General features: G+C 39.5%; 1 protein-coding gene across 5 annotated transcripts in view; it reads right to left on the bottom strand.

Moving 5' to 3' along the window:
• Positions 1–559: 559 nt before the first annotated feature.
• The window catches only part of ZNF157 (zinc finger protein 157), a 51,790-nt gene continuing 35,610 nt past the window's right edge, over positions 560–16,739 (bottom strand). For all 5 annotated transcript variants that reach the window (XM_082446599.1, XM_082446597.1, XM_082446598.1 and 2 more), the window contains one exon: positions 560–16,346. In XM_082446599.1, coding sequence (XP_082302725.1) covers positions 15,322–16,346 — 1,025 coding nt within the window. In that variant the 3' untranslated portion in view covers positions 560–15,321. The remainder of the gene's footprint in view (positions 16,347–16,739) is intronic.

The following is a 16,739-nucleotide window of genomic DNA, read 5'->3' as shown; positions in this document are numbered from 1 at the left end:
CAGCTCAATATTAAAGAAACAAACACCCCAATCCAAAAATGGGCAGAAGACCTAAATAGACATTTCTCCAAAGAAGACATACAGACAGCCACGAAGCACATGAAAAGATGCTCAACATCACTAATTATTAGAGAAATGCAAATCAAAACTACAATGAGGTATCACCTCACACCAGTTAGAATGGGCATCATCAGAAAATCTACAAACAACAAATGCTGGAGAGGGTGTGGAGAAAAGGGAACCCTCTTACACTGTTGGTAGGAATGTAAATTGATACAGCCACTATGGAGAACAATGTGGCGGTTCCTTAAAAAACTAAAAATAGAATTACCATATGACCCAGCAATCCCACTACTGGGCACATACCCAGAGAAAACTGTAATTCAAAAAGACACATGCACCTGAATGTTCATTGCAGCACTATTTACAATAGCCAGGTCATGGAAACAACCTAAATGCCCATCAACAGACGAATGGATAAAGAAATTGTGGTACATATAAACAATGGAACATTTCTCCGCCATAAAAAGGAATGAAACTGAGTCATTTGTTGAGACGTGGATGGATCTAGAGACTGTCATACAGAGTGAAGTAAGTCAGAAAGAGAAAAACAAATATATATTAACGCATGTATGTGGAACCTAGAAAAATGGTACAGATGAGCCGGTTTGCAGGGCAGAAGTTGAGACACAGATGTGGAGAACAGACATATGGACACCAAGGGGGGAAAACTGCGGTGGGGTGGGGATGGTGGTGTGCTGAATTGGGCGATTGGGATTGACATGTATACACTGATGTGTATAAAATTGATGACTAATAAGAACCTGCAGTATAAAAAAACAAACAAAACAACTAATACTAAACTTTCATTGGGTTATTTGTATGGAAATATGTTAATATAAATGTTTCAGACATTACATGAAATTTCTAAAAATCTTATATGTTCTGGTATAATGTTATAAGTCATAATCCTAGTTATTACTTTAAAATGTATATCTCAGAAATAACTAATTTTCTTGTCAACTGCATTATTATGAACTTTCATCAAATCTTTAACCGTGGTCATTTTTAAGTCTTTTTGTCATTTACAGACAGTTCTGGGTGTACTCTGATGCTTTTGCAAATATGTTCCTATAAAAGGGTTTCATCTTCAAGAAATTCATGGAAAAGACTCTGACAAGTACAGATTTCTGGTAACTGACTGTACTGCTGAACTGAATGAATAAGCATTTTCAGAACTCTAATGAAAAACTGATGAACTCATAAAAGTGCTAACAAAAGATCAAGATGAAAAAAAATTAATTACATGGGACTGAGTGAACTGATGAGGATGAGTATAATTTTTGTGACTTTCTGTTTGAATTAAAAAAAAATCCCACAAGGACTCAGAGGCAAAGAATATACAAATCAATTTTCACTGCAAAGTAAAAGAGCTGTTACAGTGGAGGATTACTGGACTGAATGTCAATATTATGACATAGTATGAGTGTGTTTCATGTTTGGTAATTGCAATCATTGTTGCTTTTGTTGTGGTCATCATGTACAATGCTTGGTGTCAGTCTATTTATCTCTTGTAAAAATAAAATACAGTGTGTGTGTGAAAAAAAAATGCAGAAGGGCAACTACAAAGAGAAAATCTTGAAAGCAGCAAGAGAAAAATGACTCATCATATAGAAGAGAACCCCAATAACATTCACAACTGACTTCTCTTCAAAAACAACAGAGGCCAGAAGGCAATGGAATGACATATCCAAAGTACTGAAAGAAAAAAACCTACCAACCAAGAATTTCATATCCAGCAAAAATATCTTTTAAAAATGAAGGAAGAATAAACACATTCCCAGATAAACACTCAGCTTCTTGAATCTGTAGGTTTGTCTTTTACCAAATTTAGGAAGTCTTCAGCAATTAATTCTTTGAGCAGTTCTTCAGTCATGCCCTATTTCTCCTCTCCTCCAGGACTATTAAATATTTTGTTATAATCCCACAAGTCCCTGAGGATCCATTCATTTTTTTAAAATATTTGTTTCTTTATTTATTTGGTTGCACCAGATCTTAGTTGCAGCAGGTGGACTCCTTAGCTGTGGCATGCGGGCTCCTTAGTTGTGGCATGCAAACTCTTGGTTGCGCATGCATGTGGGATCTAGTTCCCTGACCAGAGATAGAACCCGGGCCCCCTGCATTGAGAGTGTGGAGTCTTAACCACTGCTCCACCAGGGAAGCCCCCCATTCATTTTAAAATTTTATTTCCTCTCTGTTGTTCAAACTGGGTAATTTCTGTTCTTCTATCTTCCAACCCACTGATTTCTTCATCTGTTTCTCCACTGAGCTCATCTTTTGAGTTTTTTATTATGGTTATTCTGTTTTTCAGTTCTAAATTTCCATTTGGTTTTTATTTCTATCTTCTATATCTTTGCTGAGACCTTCTATTTCTCTTCTGTGACTCTATTTTGGCATCTGTTTCAAGTGTGTTCATAATTGATCATTGAAGCATTTTTATTATGGCTACTTTAAAATCTTTGTCAGATAATTCTAACATCTCTGTCATCTTGGTGTTCACATGTATTCCTGATTCTTGGTGTGATAAGTGATTTTCAATTGAAAGATGAACATTTTCATGGAATTCCCTGGGGGTCCAGTGGTTAGGACTTTACGTTCTCACTGCCATGGCCTGGGTTCAATCCCTGGTCAGGGAACTAAAATCCCACAAGCTGCACAGCCAAAAAAAAAAAAGAAAGAAAGATGAACATTTTCGATATTATGTTGTAAGATCCTGGTTCTTATTTATGGCCACACCACGGGGCTTGTGGGATCTTAGTTCTCCAACCAGGGATTGAACCCAGGCCCACGGCAGTAAAAGTGCTGAGTGCTAACCACTGGACCACCAGGGAATTCCCTAAACCTTCTTTCTAAGCTGGCTTTTTCTGACACCACTCCAGCAGGGAAAAGAAGTGGAGGGTGCCAGTTTGTTAATGCCAGCTATGGGGAGAAGTCTAGTTTCCCCACTCAGCCTCTGTTAATAACAGAGTTGGGAGGCTCCTTGCTACTGCTGGGCAAGACTGGGAGTTCCACAACCAAGTAGGGCTCCACTATTTCCCTGGCTGGAAGGGGTAGCAGTGCCTCCCTACTGTTTTCCACATGGCCTCCAATGACACCACCCTAGGGGAAAAGGGAGGGGTGCCTTGATGCTGATATGTGAGAAAGGAAGTATAGGCTCCCTGTATGGTTTCCACTGACATCATATAGGTGAGGGCTCATTACCACCCAGTGGGGACAAAAGTCCTGGCTTCATAGTAGATTTTTTCTGACACCACCTCGGCAGGGGTTTGGCATGACTTTTACAGTCCGTTCAGGGTGAAAATATAAGCTCTTCACTTGGCATTTATTAGCATTGATGGGAGTTGGGCCACATTTTTTTTCTATACTTTTGGGATGCAGTAAAGCAACTATTTTCTGAAAGTTTACCATATTGTTAAGCTGCCCATTCCCTGGTTCTTTTACTAGACAGAACTGGCTTTTGTAGGGTCTTTTTTCTTGTCTGGGCCCATCGGCATTTCTAGGTTGCCAGGTTCTCCACCACTGTCAGATATATGAGGCAAAAAGAAAACCCATGGAACCAATGTTCTTTTCTTCCCCCCCCCGGCCCCCCCCCCCCCCGCCCCGTGCCACACAGCTTGTGGGATTTCAGTTCCCTGACCGGGGATTGAACCCAGGCCATGACAGTGAAACACCAAGTCCTAACCACTAGGCCACCAGGGAACTCCCAATGTGCTCTTTTCTTTTGGGTCCTGAGGTCCTTAGCCAGCTTGCCTCCTTCACTCCACCTTTCTGAGTCAGCTTATATTTGTTTTATAAATATCATTTCCAAAGTTTTTTATTGTACTTAGCAGGAGGAATAGGGAAAAGTGCTGCTCCACTTTCTCCCAGAAAGAGAGAATCTGCTCCATTCTCCCAGAAGTGGAAATCATGTAATTGGGTCTTTTAAAATATTTCCCGGGCTTCCCTGGTGGCGCAGTGGTTAAGAATCCGCCTACCAATGCAGGGGACACGGGTCTGAGCCCTGGTCCGGGAAGATCCCACATGCCACGGAGCAAGTAAGCCTGTGCACCACAACTACTGAGCCTGCATGCCACAACTACTGAAGCCCGCGCGCCCTAGAGCCCATGCTCTGCAACAAGAGAAGCCACTGCAATGAGAAGCCCGCACACCGCAAGGAGGAGTAGCCCCCGCTCACCGCAACTAGAGAAAGCCTGCATGCAGCAACAAAGCCCCAACTCAGCCAAAAATAAATAAATTAATTAATTAATTAATTAATTAATTTAAAAAAATATTTCCGAAGTCTCTACTTACTTTCTGAGCATGTGGAATACATTTACAACAACTTTTAAAATATCCTTGTCTGCTAATACTAACCTCTGTGTCACTTCTGGGTTGGTTGATTGCTTGATTATTCTCATTACTTTTCCTATTTTCTTAACTCTTTTCATGCCTGGTAATATTTGATTGAATGCCAGACATTGTGAATTCTATTTTGTTGGGTACTGGACATTTATGCATTTCTATAAGTCATCTGGAGTTTTGTTCTGGGACACAGCTAAGTTACTTGGAAGGAGTTTGATCCTTGCACATCTTGCTAATATAATTTTTTAGGTGTATCTGGAGCAGTGCTCAGCCTAGGGCTAATTAATTCCTGCTACTGAGGCAATAGCTTCTTGAATTCTCTACCCAATGCCCTATTTTTCCAGTCTAGCTATTGAGAACAGGCACTATTCACAGCCCTGTGTGAGCATCAGACACCATTTCCTCTTATCCTTTCGGATGGTTCTCTCCCTGGCCTCAGTTTCCTCACACACACGTGCTGATTGATACTCAACTGAATACTCAAGGAGGACCCTAGGCAGATCACCCCGATCTTCTCTCTGTGCAGTTTTCTCCACTTTGGTGGTGTGTCCTACAAATTCTAGCTACCTCCCTAGACTCTCAGTTCCTTATCAATTCAGGGAATTCACCAGTCTCTTCCTCAGTTTCCCCTCTCTGTGCAGTACCCTGGAAACTCTCTCGAGGAAGTATGTTGGACAAATCATATGACTCACTTTATTTGTTTCCCTTTCCTCAGGGATCACTGTTCTTCATTGCCTGATATCCAGTGTCTTGAAAACCTTTTTTTTTTTTTTCTCAATGTACTTTGTCTGGTTTTTGTTCTGTTTGTTCCTGGCATGAGGGTAAATCCAGGCCCTGGGACTCCATCTTGGCTAGAAGAAGTCACAGGCAGGAATTTATAAATGTGGAGATTTGTCCATGGAGATCATCAGTAAGAGATATATTTCAGTTGGTGTGATTTTTATGAATGATGAATACTGTAACCTGGGTTTGAGACAAGTATGCCAAAGAACCTGTATCTATAAACAAGGAACTAAGTGCTCATCAGTGTGGGATATATTGAGAAGTATTTAAGAAAGGGGAGATATGTCAATGTAGGCTGTCAATGAGATATTCTCCAGTAGGTGAAAATTTATGTTCAACTGGGATTTTTAATGTAAAAAAATTCCAATGGGCAGGTATTTGCACATCAGAAGATTTGTAAATTGGGTTGTCAATGAGTGATATGACTTTGGTGAGTATTTAAGAATAAAGAGATTTGTCACCAGTGATCATCAATAGAGTTATACCTGGTTGAGGGGGAGAGGTTTTTATGAATACAGATCCTGGTAAATGTGGAGCTATCACTTAGGGATACATTGATAGGTGTATAAGAATGGAGAGATGTATAACAGATATCGTCAATAGGGTATATGTCAACAAGGGTATTAATAATGGGTATATTTTTTAAATGAGCTGGGCAATAGGACATATGCCAATAGTCAAGTGTTTAAAAACAAGGCAAATTGTCATCAAAGGTTATAAATAGGTTACACCATCAGGTGGGTGTTTATAAAGACTTTTCAATGGACAAACAACAATGGAGTATGTATTATGGAGGTTATTTATAAAAAGAGATTTTTCAACAGGGATTATAAATAAGAAAGATGCCAGTGGGTGTTTACGCATAAGATTTCTCAGTGGCAGACTGGTGATATGTCAATAGTTTTCATTTCTCAGTGAGGAGATTTGTCAAGAGGGGTCATGAGTGGAGATATTTTAAGGGGTTTTTTTTTGGAATGGGGTGATTTTTTTTTTCCCCAACAGGTTAAGGAATGAAAGATTTTCCAGTGAGTAGATATTTATGAGAAGGAAGATTTGCCAATGGGGACTGTCAATGGAGATATGCCAGTGGAATATTTGTGAATACAAAGATAGTGCAAAAGTGATTGCAGGAGGCCTTATATAAACATCTCCCCTTGATTGTGCGTGTAACCTGTGAATGTGATGAGATATAATTCCATGATTATATTACATTATGTAGCAAATTAATTGCAAATGTAATTAAGGTTACTAATCAGTTTGCCTTAAAATAGGGAGATTATCCAGGTGAGCCTAATCTAGTTAAGTACCTTAGCCCTTCAGAAATGCAAAGTTTTCTCCTGCTGGTGACAGAAGAGGATGCTGGAGAAATTGGAAGCATGAGAAGCATTTGGCACGTCCTAATTGACTTTGAAGACAAAGAGGCCCACATTGTGAGGCATGCAGTTGGCCTTTAGAAGCAGAGAGCAACCACCACTGGCTGACAGCCAACAAAGAAATGGGAACCTCAGTACTACAACTGCAAGGAACTAAGTTGTGCCAATAACATGAATAAGATTGAAATGGATTCTTCCTAAGAGCCTCCATAGAAGAGTCCAGTGTGGCCAACACTTTGACTTTGGTTTTGTGAGACCATTAAGCAGAGAACCCAGTCAAGCTTACTTGGACTTCTGACCTGTGAGATCATAAATGGGTGTTGCTTTAAGCTGTTAGGTTTGTGGTAATTTGTTACACAACGATAGAAATCTAATACAGTATTTGCCAGCTGGGTATTTGTGAAAGAGGGGATATGCCACAATGAAGAGAGGGTACTTTTCAAGGGAATTATTTACACAGGGCTTGGGGATTTGTCATCTGTTCTTGGCAACAGTAGAGATTTATAAACATGGGGATTTGTCCACAGTGAGGACTGCATAATGGAGAATTGTTATGGGTTGAATTGTGTCCTCCAAAAAGATACATAACCCCCACCATTTCAGAATGTGACCTCACTTGGAAATAGAAGCAGGAACATTATCACTTGGGGGGTGGCTGTCTCAGAAGTCTTTGAAAATGTTGGTATTTTTCAGTGGGGGGATTTGTACACTAGAAATTAGTGTATGAGCATCACCATAAGAAAAACATTACAAATGAGTATATTAAATATTTGTAATGTCTTTGAGTTTGTCAAAATCATGAGTTAAAGATGCCAGAGGGCATGCAATTACTACTAGTATTATACATTATTTCCAATATTATAAATTATCATGCCTAATAAAACATTATTTGCAATAATGTAAATAGTCATTACTAAGATCTATCACTACTGTTATAAAATATATTTACCATTACTATTACTAATAATAACTAGTACAGATAGCTATATGCCTAGCACTGTTTTAAGTACTTAACATATATAATGTCATTTAATATTCACACTGCCCGTATGAGTTAGGCGTTATTTTTATCCCCATTTTACAGATGTAGAAACAGGCATAGAGAAGTAATATGATTTCCCCAAGGACACAGAGCTAGGAAAAGGCAGGATTTCTTTCTCAGTCGTAAGTGGGAATTAATTAATTGTTTTTCTTTAAAAAATATTACAAGGAATCAAATTAATAATCAAATTAATATTACAAGGAATCAAATACTGACTTAGTTAATATCTTTTTTATTTTTATAATATTTCTTAAAACTTTATTGAGATGCAATCCACATACAATAAAATTTACCCATTTAATATGACAATTAAATTAATTTTAGTATATTCACAAAGTTGTGCAACCATCACAATAGAATTTTAGGATATTTTCATCATCCCAAAGAGAAACCCATTAGCAGTCACTCTCCACTTCTCCCACCTCCCCCAACCCCAGCCCTAGGTAACCACTAATCTACTTTCTGTCTCCATAGTTTTACTTATTCTGGACATTTCATACAAATGGAATCATACAATATGTGGTCTTTTGTGACTGGCTTCTTTCAAGTAACATGTTTTCAGAGTTCATCCATTTTGTAGCATGTATCAGTACATCATCCCTTTTTATTACTGAATATTTTATTGTATGGATATACCACATTTTGATCATCCATTCATTAGTTGATGGATATTTGGGTTGTTTCTACTTTGGGACTACTCTGAATAATGCTGCTGTGAACATTTGTGTGTAAGTTTTTGTATGGATATATGTTTTAATTTCTCTTGGGTGGATACCCAGGAGTGGAATTCCTAGATCATATGGTAACTCTATGTTTAACATTTTAAGAAACTTCCAAACTTTCTTCCAAAACAGCTGCACCACTTTACATCCCATTAGCAATGTAAGATGGGTCCAATTTTTCTACATCCTCGTTAACACTTGCTATTGTCTATCTTTTTTATTCTAGCCTACTAGTGGTTGTGAAGTATTATCTCATTGTGGTTTTGATTTCCATTTCCCTAATGCCTAATGATGCTGTGCAGCTTTTCATGTGCTTAGGCCATTCATATATCTCATTTGGAGAAATGTCTATTCAGATCCTTTGCCCATTTTTAAGTTGGGTTATTCTTTTTTATTGGGTTATACAAGTCCTTTATATATCTGAGATACACATCCCTTATCAGATATATGATTTGCAAGTATTTTTTCCCATTCTGTGGGTTGACATTTTACTTTCTTGACAGTACTGTTTACCACACAAAAGTTTTTAATTTTGATGAAGCCCAATTTATTTCCTTTTTGTTTTATAGTACGTGATTTTGGTGTCATAGCTAAGAAACCATTAAGGCCTCGGATTTGAATACAGGTTTGGCTTCAGTGTTCATGTTCTTCATCATTACACTACATTGCCTGTCTAGCAATTGTCACTGTTAGTAATATTACACATGAAGTTATTATTATGAGAGTTTTGTGTTTTGACTGGAAAAAATATCCAAGGGGTGAATACACCCATAAATCATCCTTCAATCCTAGCACAGACCTCAGAAGGATTCTGGGTAGGGACTGTGAGACCCATTATTTCAGGGAGAAGTAATGAGGGTCGGGTGAGGGTAGGGCCAGCCCCCAGGCTACCCATGGAGCTGGACCCCATGCTGCACACCTCACAGGACTGCCAACCCCTCGTACTTCCTCTCAGCCATCAGAGATTCTTTTCCAAGCAGAGATTCACACACAGACACATGGAATGTGGGGGTAAGGGGTAACTCATTTTACTCACCTTAATGGATTTTCTAGAAGGGTAATGGGAGGAAATGTAGTGACTCACACCAGGACTCTGAACTAAATAGCTTCTCTGTAGGGTCTGTTTCTCCATAGCAGCCACAGCTAAAGGGATCTACCTGGAAGGTGCTCCCTCTGGAGCCTGCAACTCCCACTTGCTGTTTAATGCCTGCGGCCACTTCCAGTATATACAACAGTCCTTGGTGTTGAGAAACAGTTGGCAAAACCAGAAAATAAGCAATAAGACATGCGAACATACCCAGGATTGAGGTAATATCAGGGAGGGTAAAGTAACCTATTCCATGTATTGGGGAACTGCTAGAAGCAGCAGGAACAGTCTGTGGTTCCAGACAATAGGTCAGGGCTGAGGAAACATCCCCGGACACTAGAAAACAGCCATAGGGACCAGGAAACAGTCATGGCAGTGATGTGAACAGTCAGAGAACTTATCAAACGGCCAGAGGACCAGAAAACAGTCCTTGTAGTTAGAGGACAACCAGAGAGACTCTAGAACAGGCAAATGGAAGAAGAAAACATCCCTAAATGTCATGCAACAGCTATAAATACCTAGGAGACAGCCAGACAGATAAGGGAACAATCTCAAGCTGAGGGCACAGCCAGAGAAACCAGGAAACAGCTAACGGGACAAGGGGATAGTGTCTGGACCTGAGGAACACAGGGATCATCAAACATCTGAAGAGACCACAAAACAGTCCTTGTATTTGGAAGACAGTCAGAGGGGCTATAAAAGAGCGAGAGCAACAGGGCCTAGATCCAGAGGATCAGGCCAAAAACATCAAAGAAGAGTCTCTGAAGTGCTGGGAAAGGAAAAATAAAAAAGCAGTCTGCAGGGCTGGGGAACCACCAGAGTCCAAGGAACAATTATAGCGATTGAAACAGCCAACAAACCAATTTACAGAAATCAGGGAACAGTGACTGGTCCTAATAGAGGGTCATCAGAAACTGTGGGGAGTAATCACAGGGATCAAATATAGTATATTAATGACTAGTGGGAATTCAACAATCACGGGAGCTAATACAGCACCAGCAGATATGGTTATGGGGACTCATGGGAGTCAAAGACACTGTACTGGCGACCAATAGAAGATCATCAGAAACCATGAAGGGCTCTAATGCAGGGTAGGCTCTAATGAGTCCCAGGCATTATGCTGGGGCTCATGAGGTCAATGCATTGTATTAGAGGATAAGTAACCTGCATCCACAGGGATGGGGGTAGCGAATGGGCTGATGCTGGGGTGGAGACAAAAATCACTTTAGTGGTGGCTAATGGTAATCAGCAGGGTAATAAAGTACTAATGTGGGATCAGCAGACACTAGTCAGATTTTTTATGAAGATCAAAGACACTCTACTCATGACCAAGATTAAAAGACACAGTGATGACACTAATTAATATAGGATCAGTAGCAGATACTGTGATTGAAAAACGTGAGGCAAAGGCTCTAAACTAGTAGCTGGTAGTCAGTAGTCTCAGTGTTGAGGCCAGTATAGGGTTAGCAAACATGGTGATGGGCTCTAATGTATGGTCAGCATGCACTGTACTGGGGCATCATTGTATTCAGACACTGTATTAGTGGCTAATGGGGGATCAACAGGCACAGTGATGATGGTTAATGCAGGGTCAGCAACACTGTGATTGGGACTTATGAAGGTCAAAGACATTGTACTCATTGCTAATGGGTGGTCAGCAAGATGAGACTACTGTGGAATCAGCAGATACTGTGCCAGAAGCTCATGGAGGTTAGTCTCTGATCTTGTGGCTAATTGGGGATCAGCAAATACATTGCTGGAACCTCATGCATATTGAAGAAACAGTACTGCTGCCTAATGGAGGATCAACAGACACTGGGATCGGAGCTAACGTGGGGTCAGCAAACTCTACTCAGGCCACAAGGGGTCAAAGACACAATACTCGTGGTTAAAGGAGAGGGAGGGGGACTCAGCAGCAGACACAGGGATTCAGCTACTGTAAGGACAAAAAACATGGTAATGGGTCCTCAAGGAGGTCATACTCTGTGTGGGTGTCTGACAAGTCAGAAGACATTAACGTATGGTCAGCAGATACACTAATAGGCTATAATGTAAGGTCAGATGACATAGTGATGGAGGCTATTTAGGGGTCCTCAGGTAAAAAACTTGGAACTTGGTAAATGGGGGATCAGAAGATAGAGTGACAAGGTCATGTGAGTTCTGCAGACATTGTGCTGGGGCTCAAGAGGATCAAAGTCACCATATTCGTGGCTAACTGGGGAACAGCAGATAAATATTGGTGCAACTGTGCTGTGTTGTGGGTTCATGGGGGTCAAAGACACTGTACTCATGGCTAATAAAAAACCAGCAGACATAGTGAGGGGATCTAATGTAGGATGAGCAGACACTGCGATTAGAACTCACTGGATTAAATATACGGTACAGTGGCCAATGGGGAATGAACAAAGTGGTGAGAACCAACATGGGGTCAACAGCCACTGCATTAGGTATAAAGGAAGGTGATGACACATCGCTGGGAGCTAATGGGAGGTCAGCAGTCACGATGTTGAGTCTAAAAGAGGGCAAAAGACATGATACTGAGTTAATAGGTCATCAGTCACTAAGCTGGAGGCTAAAGGAGTGAAAAGACACTATGCTGTAAGTAAATGGAGGTCAGTAAAAATTGTAATGGCAGCTAAAAGGGGTTGCGAGACAAGATGCTATGAGCTAAAGGGGGTCAGCAGACTCTGCTGGAATAAAAAGCGTGGGAAGACAAGCTATTGTGAGCTAATGGAAGGTCAGCAGACACTGTGCTCTTGACTAAAGGTGGTGATAAGAACTGCTATAAGCTAATGGAGTGGGTGTTAGTAGACACTGTGCAGACATGTGATGGGGGTAAGAACTACATCATGGTAGCTAATGGAGGATTAGGAGAGACTGTGCTCAGGCTATTGGGAGCCAAATACACACAGTAGTATTGGCCAGTAGGGATCACCACATAAGTGATGGTAGCTAATGGAAGGCCAGCACAACCCATCATGGGGCCTTAGTAAAGGTCATTTTCATGGAGCAAAACCATTTCTAAAGCCTTGGGAGGACCAAGTCTCCCATTGCCAGTGTCTTTCATCTGATCTAGTGGTCAAGATTCTTGGTTTTCTCCCAAGCAGCCCACATTTGACTCCTGATATGGGAACAGGGAACTCTTTATTGTTGTTTTAAAATTTTAATTGACATAATTTACATACAATAAAATGCACAAATCTTAAGTTTACTCATTTGATGACCTTGTGTATCCCCATTAACATCCACTCCAGTCAAGATACAGAATAGTTCCATCACCCTGGGAAGTTCCCTCCTACCTCTTAGGAGTTAATTCCTACCCCAGAGGCAATCACTCATCTGCTTTCTGTCACTATAGATTACTTTTATTTATGTTTGACATTTTCCATAATAATAATAATTTTAAAACATCAAATTTAGTTTTTTTAATGGATGAGATGAAGATTGGAAGAACTGATGAGATATCATCTTGATAAACTTAATAATTAGTAAATGAGGATGAGGGCATGCTATATACAAAGTGAAGAAAGTGTAATATGTATATTCAAGTGTATGCTGTATTGGGGGGCATCTGGTGATTAATTCAAATATCCTGGGTTGTCATAATCATTATGGAACACTCAGGGATAAAAGCAAAAAAAAGTATTTAATTTAGCATCAATTTACTATGGCACAGTGCTACCAAGTACTAAAGGTAAGGATTCACTTTTGTTTATCAAAAAAGTGCAAGAGAAAATATTCACAAGGTTGAGAGGTTTATCATTAATAGACCTCCACTAAAGAAAACTCTAAAGGATATTTTTCAGGCAAAGAAGAAAATGATCCTGGAGGAAATGCAGAAAAGAATGAAGAGCAACCAAAGTGGTAAATATGTGGGTAAAATAAAATGAATATATAAAACAAAAATGTTTTCTGGGGAGACATACACACACATGTATACACACACACTTATATACGTATATATAGATACATATATTACATATAAATATATATATACCCCATAATACATCATAATATTTTTAAATATATATGTATATACATGTATATGAGCAAATTTTCTATTAAAAGATTAACTTTCAAAGACAATTTCTTAGAGAAAACCATACAATACTATTTAAAATTTAAAAAGGTGAGTTAAATAAAAAGACAAACCATATTCATGGATGGGAGGGCTTAAAGCCATTTTACACCTTTCAGATCGGCAACAATTTAAAAAGAACAGATAAGTCCTGGTGAATATGTGGGAAAATGTAAACTTTTTCTCAAACTGCTCATGAGAGTGTAAATTAGTGCAATTTTTTTAACTTTAAAATTTAGTCAAGTTGAAAAACTTCTATAGCAATCAGAACCCAGTTAGGAGACAGAAACCATAATGATTATTTTAACAGAGAGAACTTAAAATGAATTTTTAACTAGTGATGAAGTTATTAACCACATAACTTAAAAGACAAAAAGAGAACATTAAAATTATCATGGAGGTAGCAACTGCAGAAAGCAGCTGGCCTAGGGTAACAAGGGAAGAAGTTGGAATTATTAAAAATAGAAGGTTGGAAGCGGGGTCTCATGTGACTGGGATTCATACCTCTAAGGAGGTGGCACCAGCCAGATGCTGCTAGGTCTCTGAGGGGGTGGGGTACCCTAAAGCTGTTAGTGCTGGAAAAGTGCAAACTGGATTAAACTGCTGCTACCATGAGGAACTGCTGCTGCCCAAGTGAAGAAGCAATGCTGGGCTGACACTCAGATGAACAGGGAGCCAACCGGAAGGAAAAAAGGAGCAAGTCCCTTCTTCCTTCTGCAGGCTCAATATTTATATTTAGTATCTCTTACCGGTAAGACCCAACAGGGAGTAGCAGCTGGCAAGACAGAAATGTGTTCTGTAGAGTCATGGCCCCAGCATCACAAAGCCCAGTATAGAACGGTAGGTTCGGAGCTGAAGCACAATAGATTAATAACTGGCATACTATCTACACCCTGGCCCATCATTTCCACTTCTAGATTTAAACACTAAGCACAAAAATGATACAAATGTCTTTCACTAGGGGAATGGAGAGATAAATAAATATATTTATCAACATGGATAGATCTTGGAGATGTAACATTTCATGAAAAAAAGCAAGTTGCATAAGTTTTAAAATAGTGTGATACCACTGATGTAAAGTATTTAAAAGAAATGCAGCATTATATATTGTAGACTTCATATTACACAGAAAAAATTTAGGGTAGATTAAAATTCTAAATGTTGAAAGTGAAACCTTCACTTTAGAGGAAAGTATAGGAGAATATTATCATCTTGAAACCAATAATATGAAAACATAAAACCTCAGCAGAAGAAAAGAGTTAAAAAAATTAAAGAACCAGTCACAGTCTGAGGGGAGATATTTGCAACACACATGACTGAAAAATGATTTTTATATTTTCATATATTAAAAAAAAACAAGAAAAACAACATTTAAACCAAGAAGTAAAAGATAAACAGCCCATTAGAAAACAATGAGCAAAGGATATGAACAGTCATTGCACAGATGAAATAAAACAAATGGCCAGTCAACAGGTAAGCCAATGTTTAACCTCACCACTAATTAGGAAAATCCAAATGAAATGAAAACAACAGTGAGCCACTCCCTAAGGGGATCAGGACAATTTTCACACCAATGTAAGAGCCAAATTGTTACAAGTGCACTCTGTGTGCACCAGTAATCAGATGGCCCAAAGGGCTTGGTCAAATGATGAGGGGAATCTTCTTAGAGAAGCTTTCTCCATAGTACAAGGCAAGGGCTGGCCTAAGTGAGTTATCTGATGTTCTGTGAGAAGTGCTTTCTGGCAGAAGGCTTTCCCACATTCTTGACATTCAAAGGGTCTCTCTCCTCTGTCAAGGAGGCATACTTGCACATAGAAGGCATTTCTGCATTCACTTCATTCATAAAGTTTCTCTCCTATGTGAGTTCTCCGATGTTGACACAGGGATTTCTTCATACTGAAGATTTTTCCACATTCACTACATTCATAGGGTTTCTCTCCTGAATGCATTCTCTGATGTTCAATGAGGCGTGCTTTGACATAGAAGGCATTACCGCATTTATTACATTCATAAGGTTTCTCTCCTGTGTGAATTCGCTGATGTATTCCGAGAGATGAGTGCACCCTGAAAGATTTCCCACATTCGTTACACTGATAGGGTTTTTCACCTGTATGAGTTCTCTGGTGATTATTGAGAGTCATCTTCATTCTGAAGCATTTCCCACATTCACCACATTTATAGGGTTTCTCGCCTGTGTGAATTCTTTGATGTTGGTTTAGGGATTTTTTTGCACGAAAGTTTTTCCCACAATCACCACATTCATAGGGTTTCTCCCCTGTGTGAGTTCTCTGGTGTTGAGTAAGGGATATCTTAACACGAAATGTTTTCCCACATTCGCCACATTCATAGGGTTTCTCCCCTGTGTGAGTTCTCTGATGAATCATGAGGGTTGCCTTCTCAGAAAAGGTTTTCCCACACTCAGTGCATTCATAGGGTCTCTCTCCTGTGTGTGTTCTCCGATGCAGAATGAGTTGTGACTTTCTGCCAAAAGATTTTCCACATTCATTACATTCAAAGGGCTTCTCCCCTGTGTGAGTTTTCTGATGAGCAATGAGGTATGATCTTGCACTAAAGGTTTTTGCACATTCACCACATTTATAGGGTCTCTCGCCTGTGTGTATTCTCAGATGTTCAATAAGATTTGATTTCCTGCAGTAAGTTTTCCCACATTCATGACATTCAAAGTTTTTCTCTCCTGTGTGTGTTCTTTTATGTCCAACAAAGCCTGTTCTCTTGTAGAAGGCTTTCCCATATTCAACAGTTTGATCCAAAGTTTGAATCTTCTGATGCTGAAGGTCATTATCATGACTGAGGGCATTACCCCCAACAGAATTGTTGGCACACAGCAGTGAGAGAGAGCCTTTAAAAACAAATCAGATCATATCACTCTCACTCAAAACCCAACATAGGTTTTCCCTTGTCACAGTGTAAAATTAAAATGCTTAACAAAGCCTATAAAAATTCTACATAATTTAGCCCCCAGCTAACTCTCTGATATCACCTCTTAACACTCTCACCACCCACACTTAAGCCACACCAGCATCTTTGCTGTTCCTATGATATATTGCTCAGACTAGGCTTGGCACTTACTGTTCTCTCCGCTCAGAATACTAAAATTCCACATGGCTCTGTCTCTCTCACTTCACTGATGTTGGTGCACTAATGTTAACTTCCCCAAAGAGTCTTCTCTGACCACATTCCCCAAAAGCACAAACCCCATCACTGTCTATTCTTATCTTGAATTGATTTTCTT

This window comes from Balaenoptera physalus (genome assembly GCF_965194825.1).
Source record: "Balaenoptera physalus genome assembly, chromosome: X".
In the NCBI taxonomy this organism is placed as follows: domain Eukaryota; kingdom Metazoa; phylum Chordata; class Mammalia; order Artiodactyla; family Balaenopteridae; genus Balaenoptera; species Balaenoptera physalus.
Note: the sequence above shows the minus strand (reverse complement) of the source record. Positions and strands in the feature narration are given on the sequence as shown.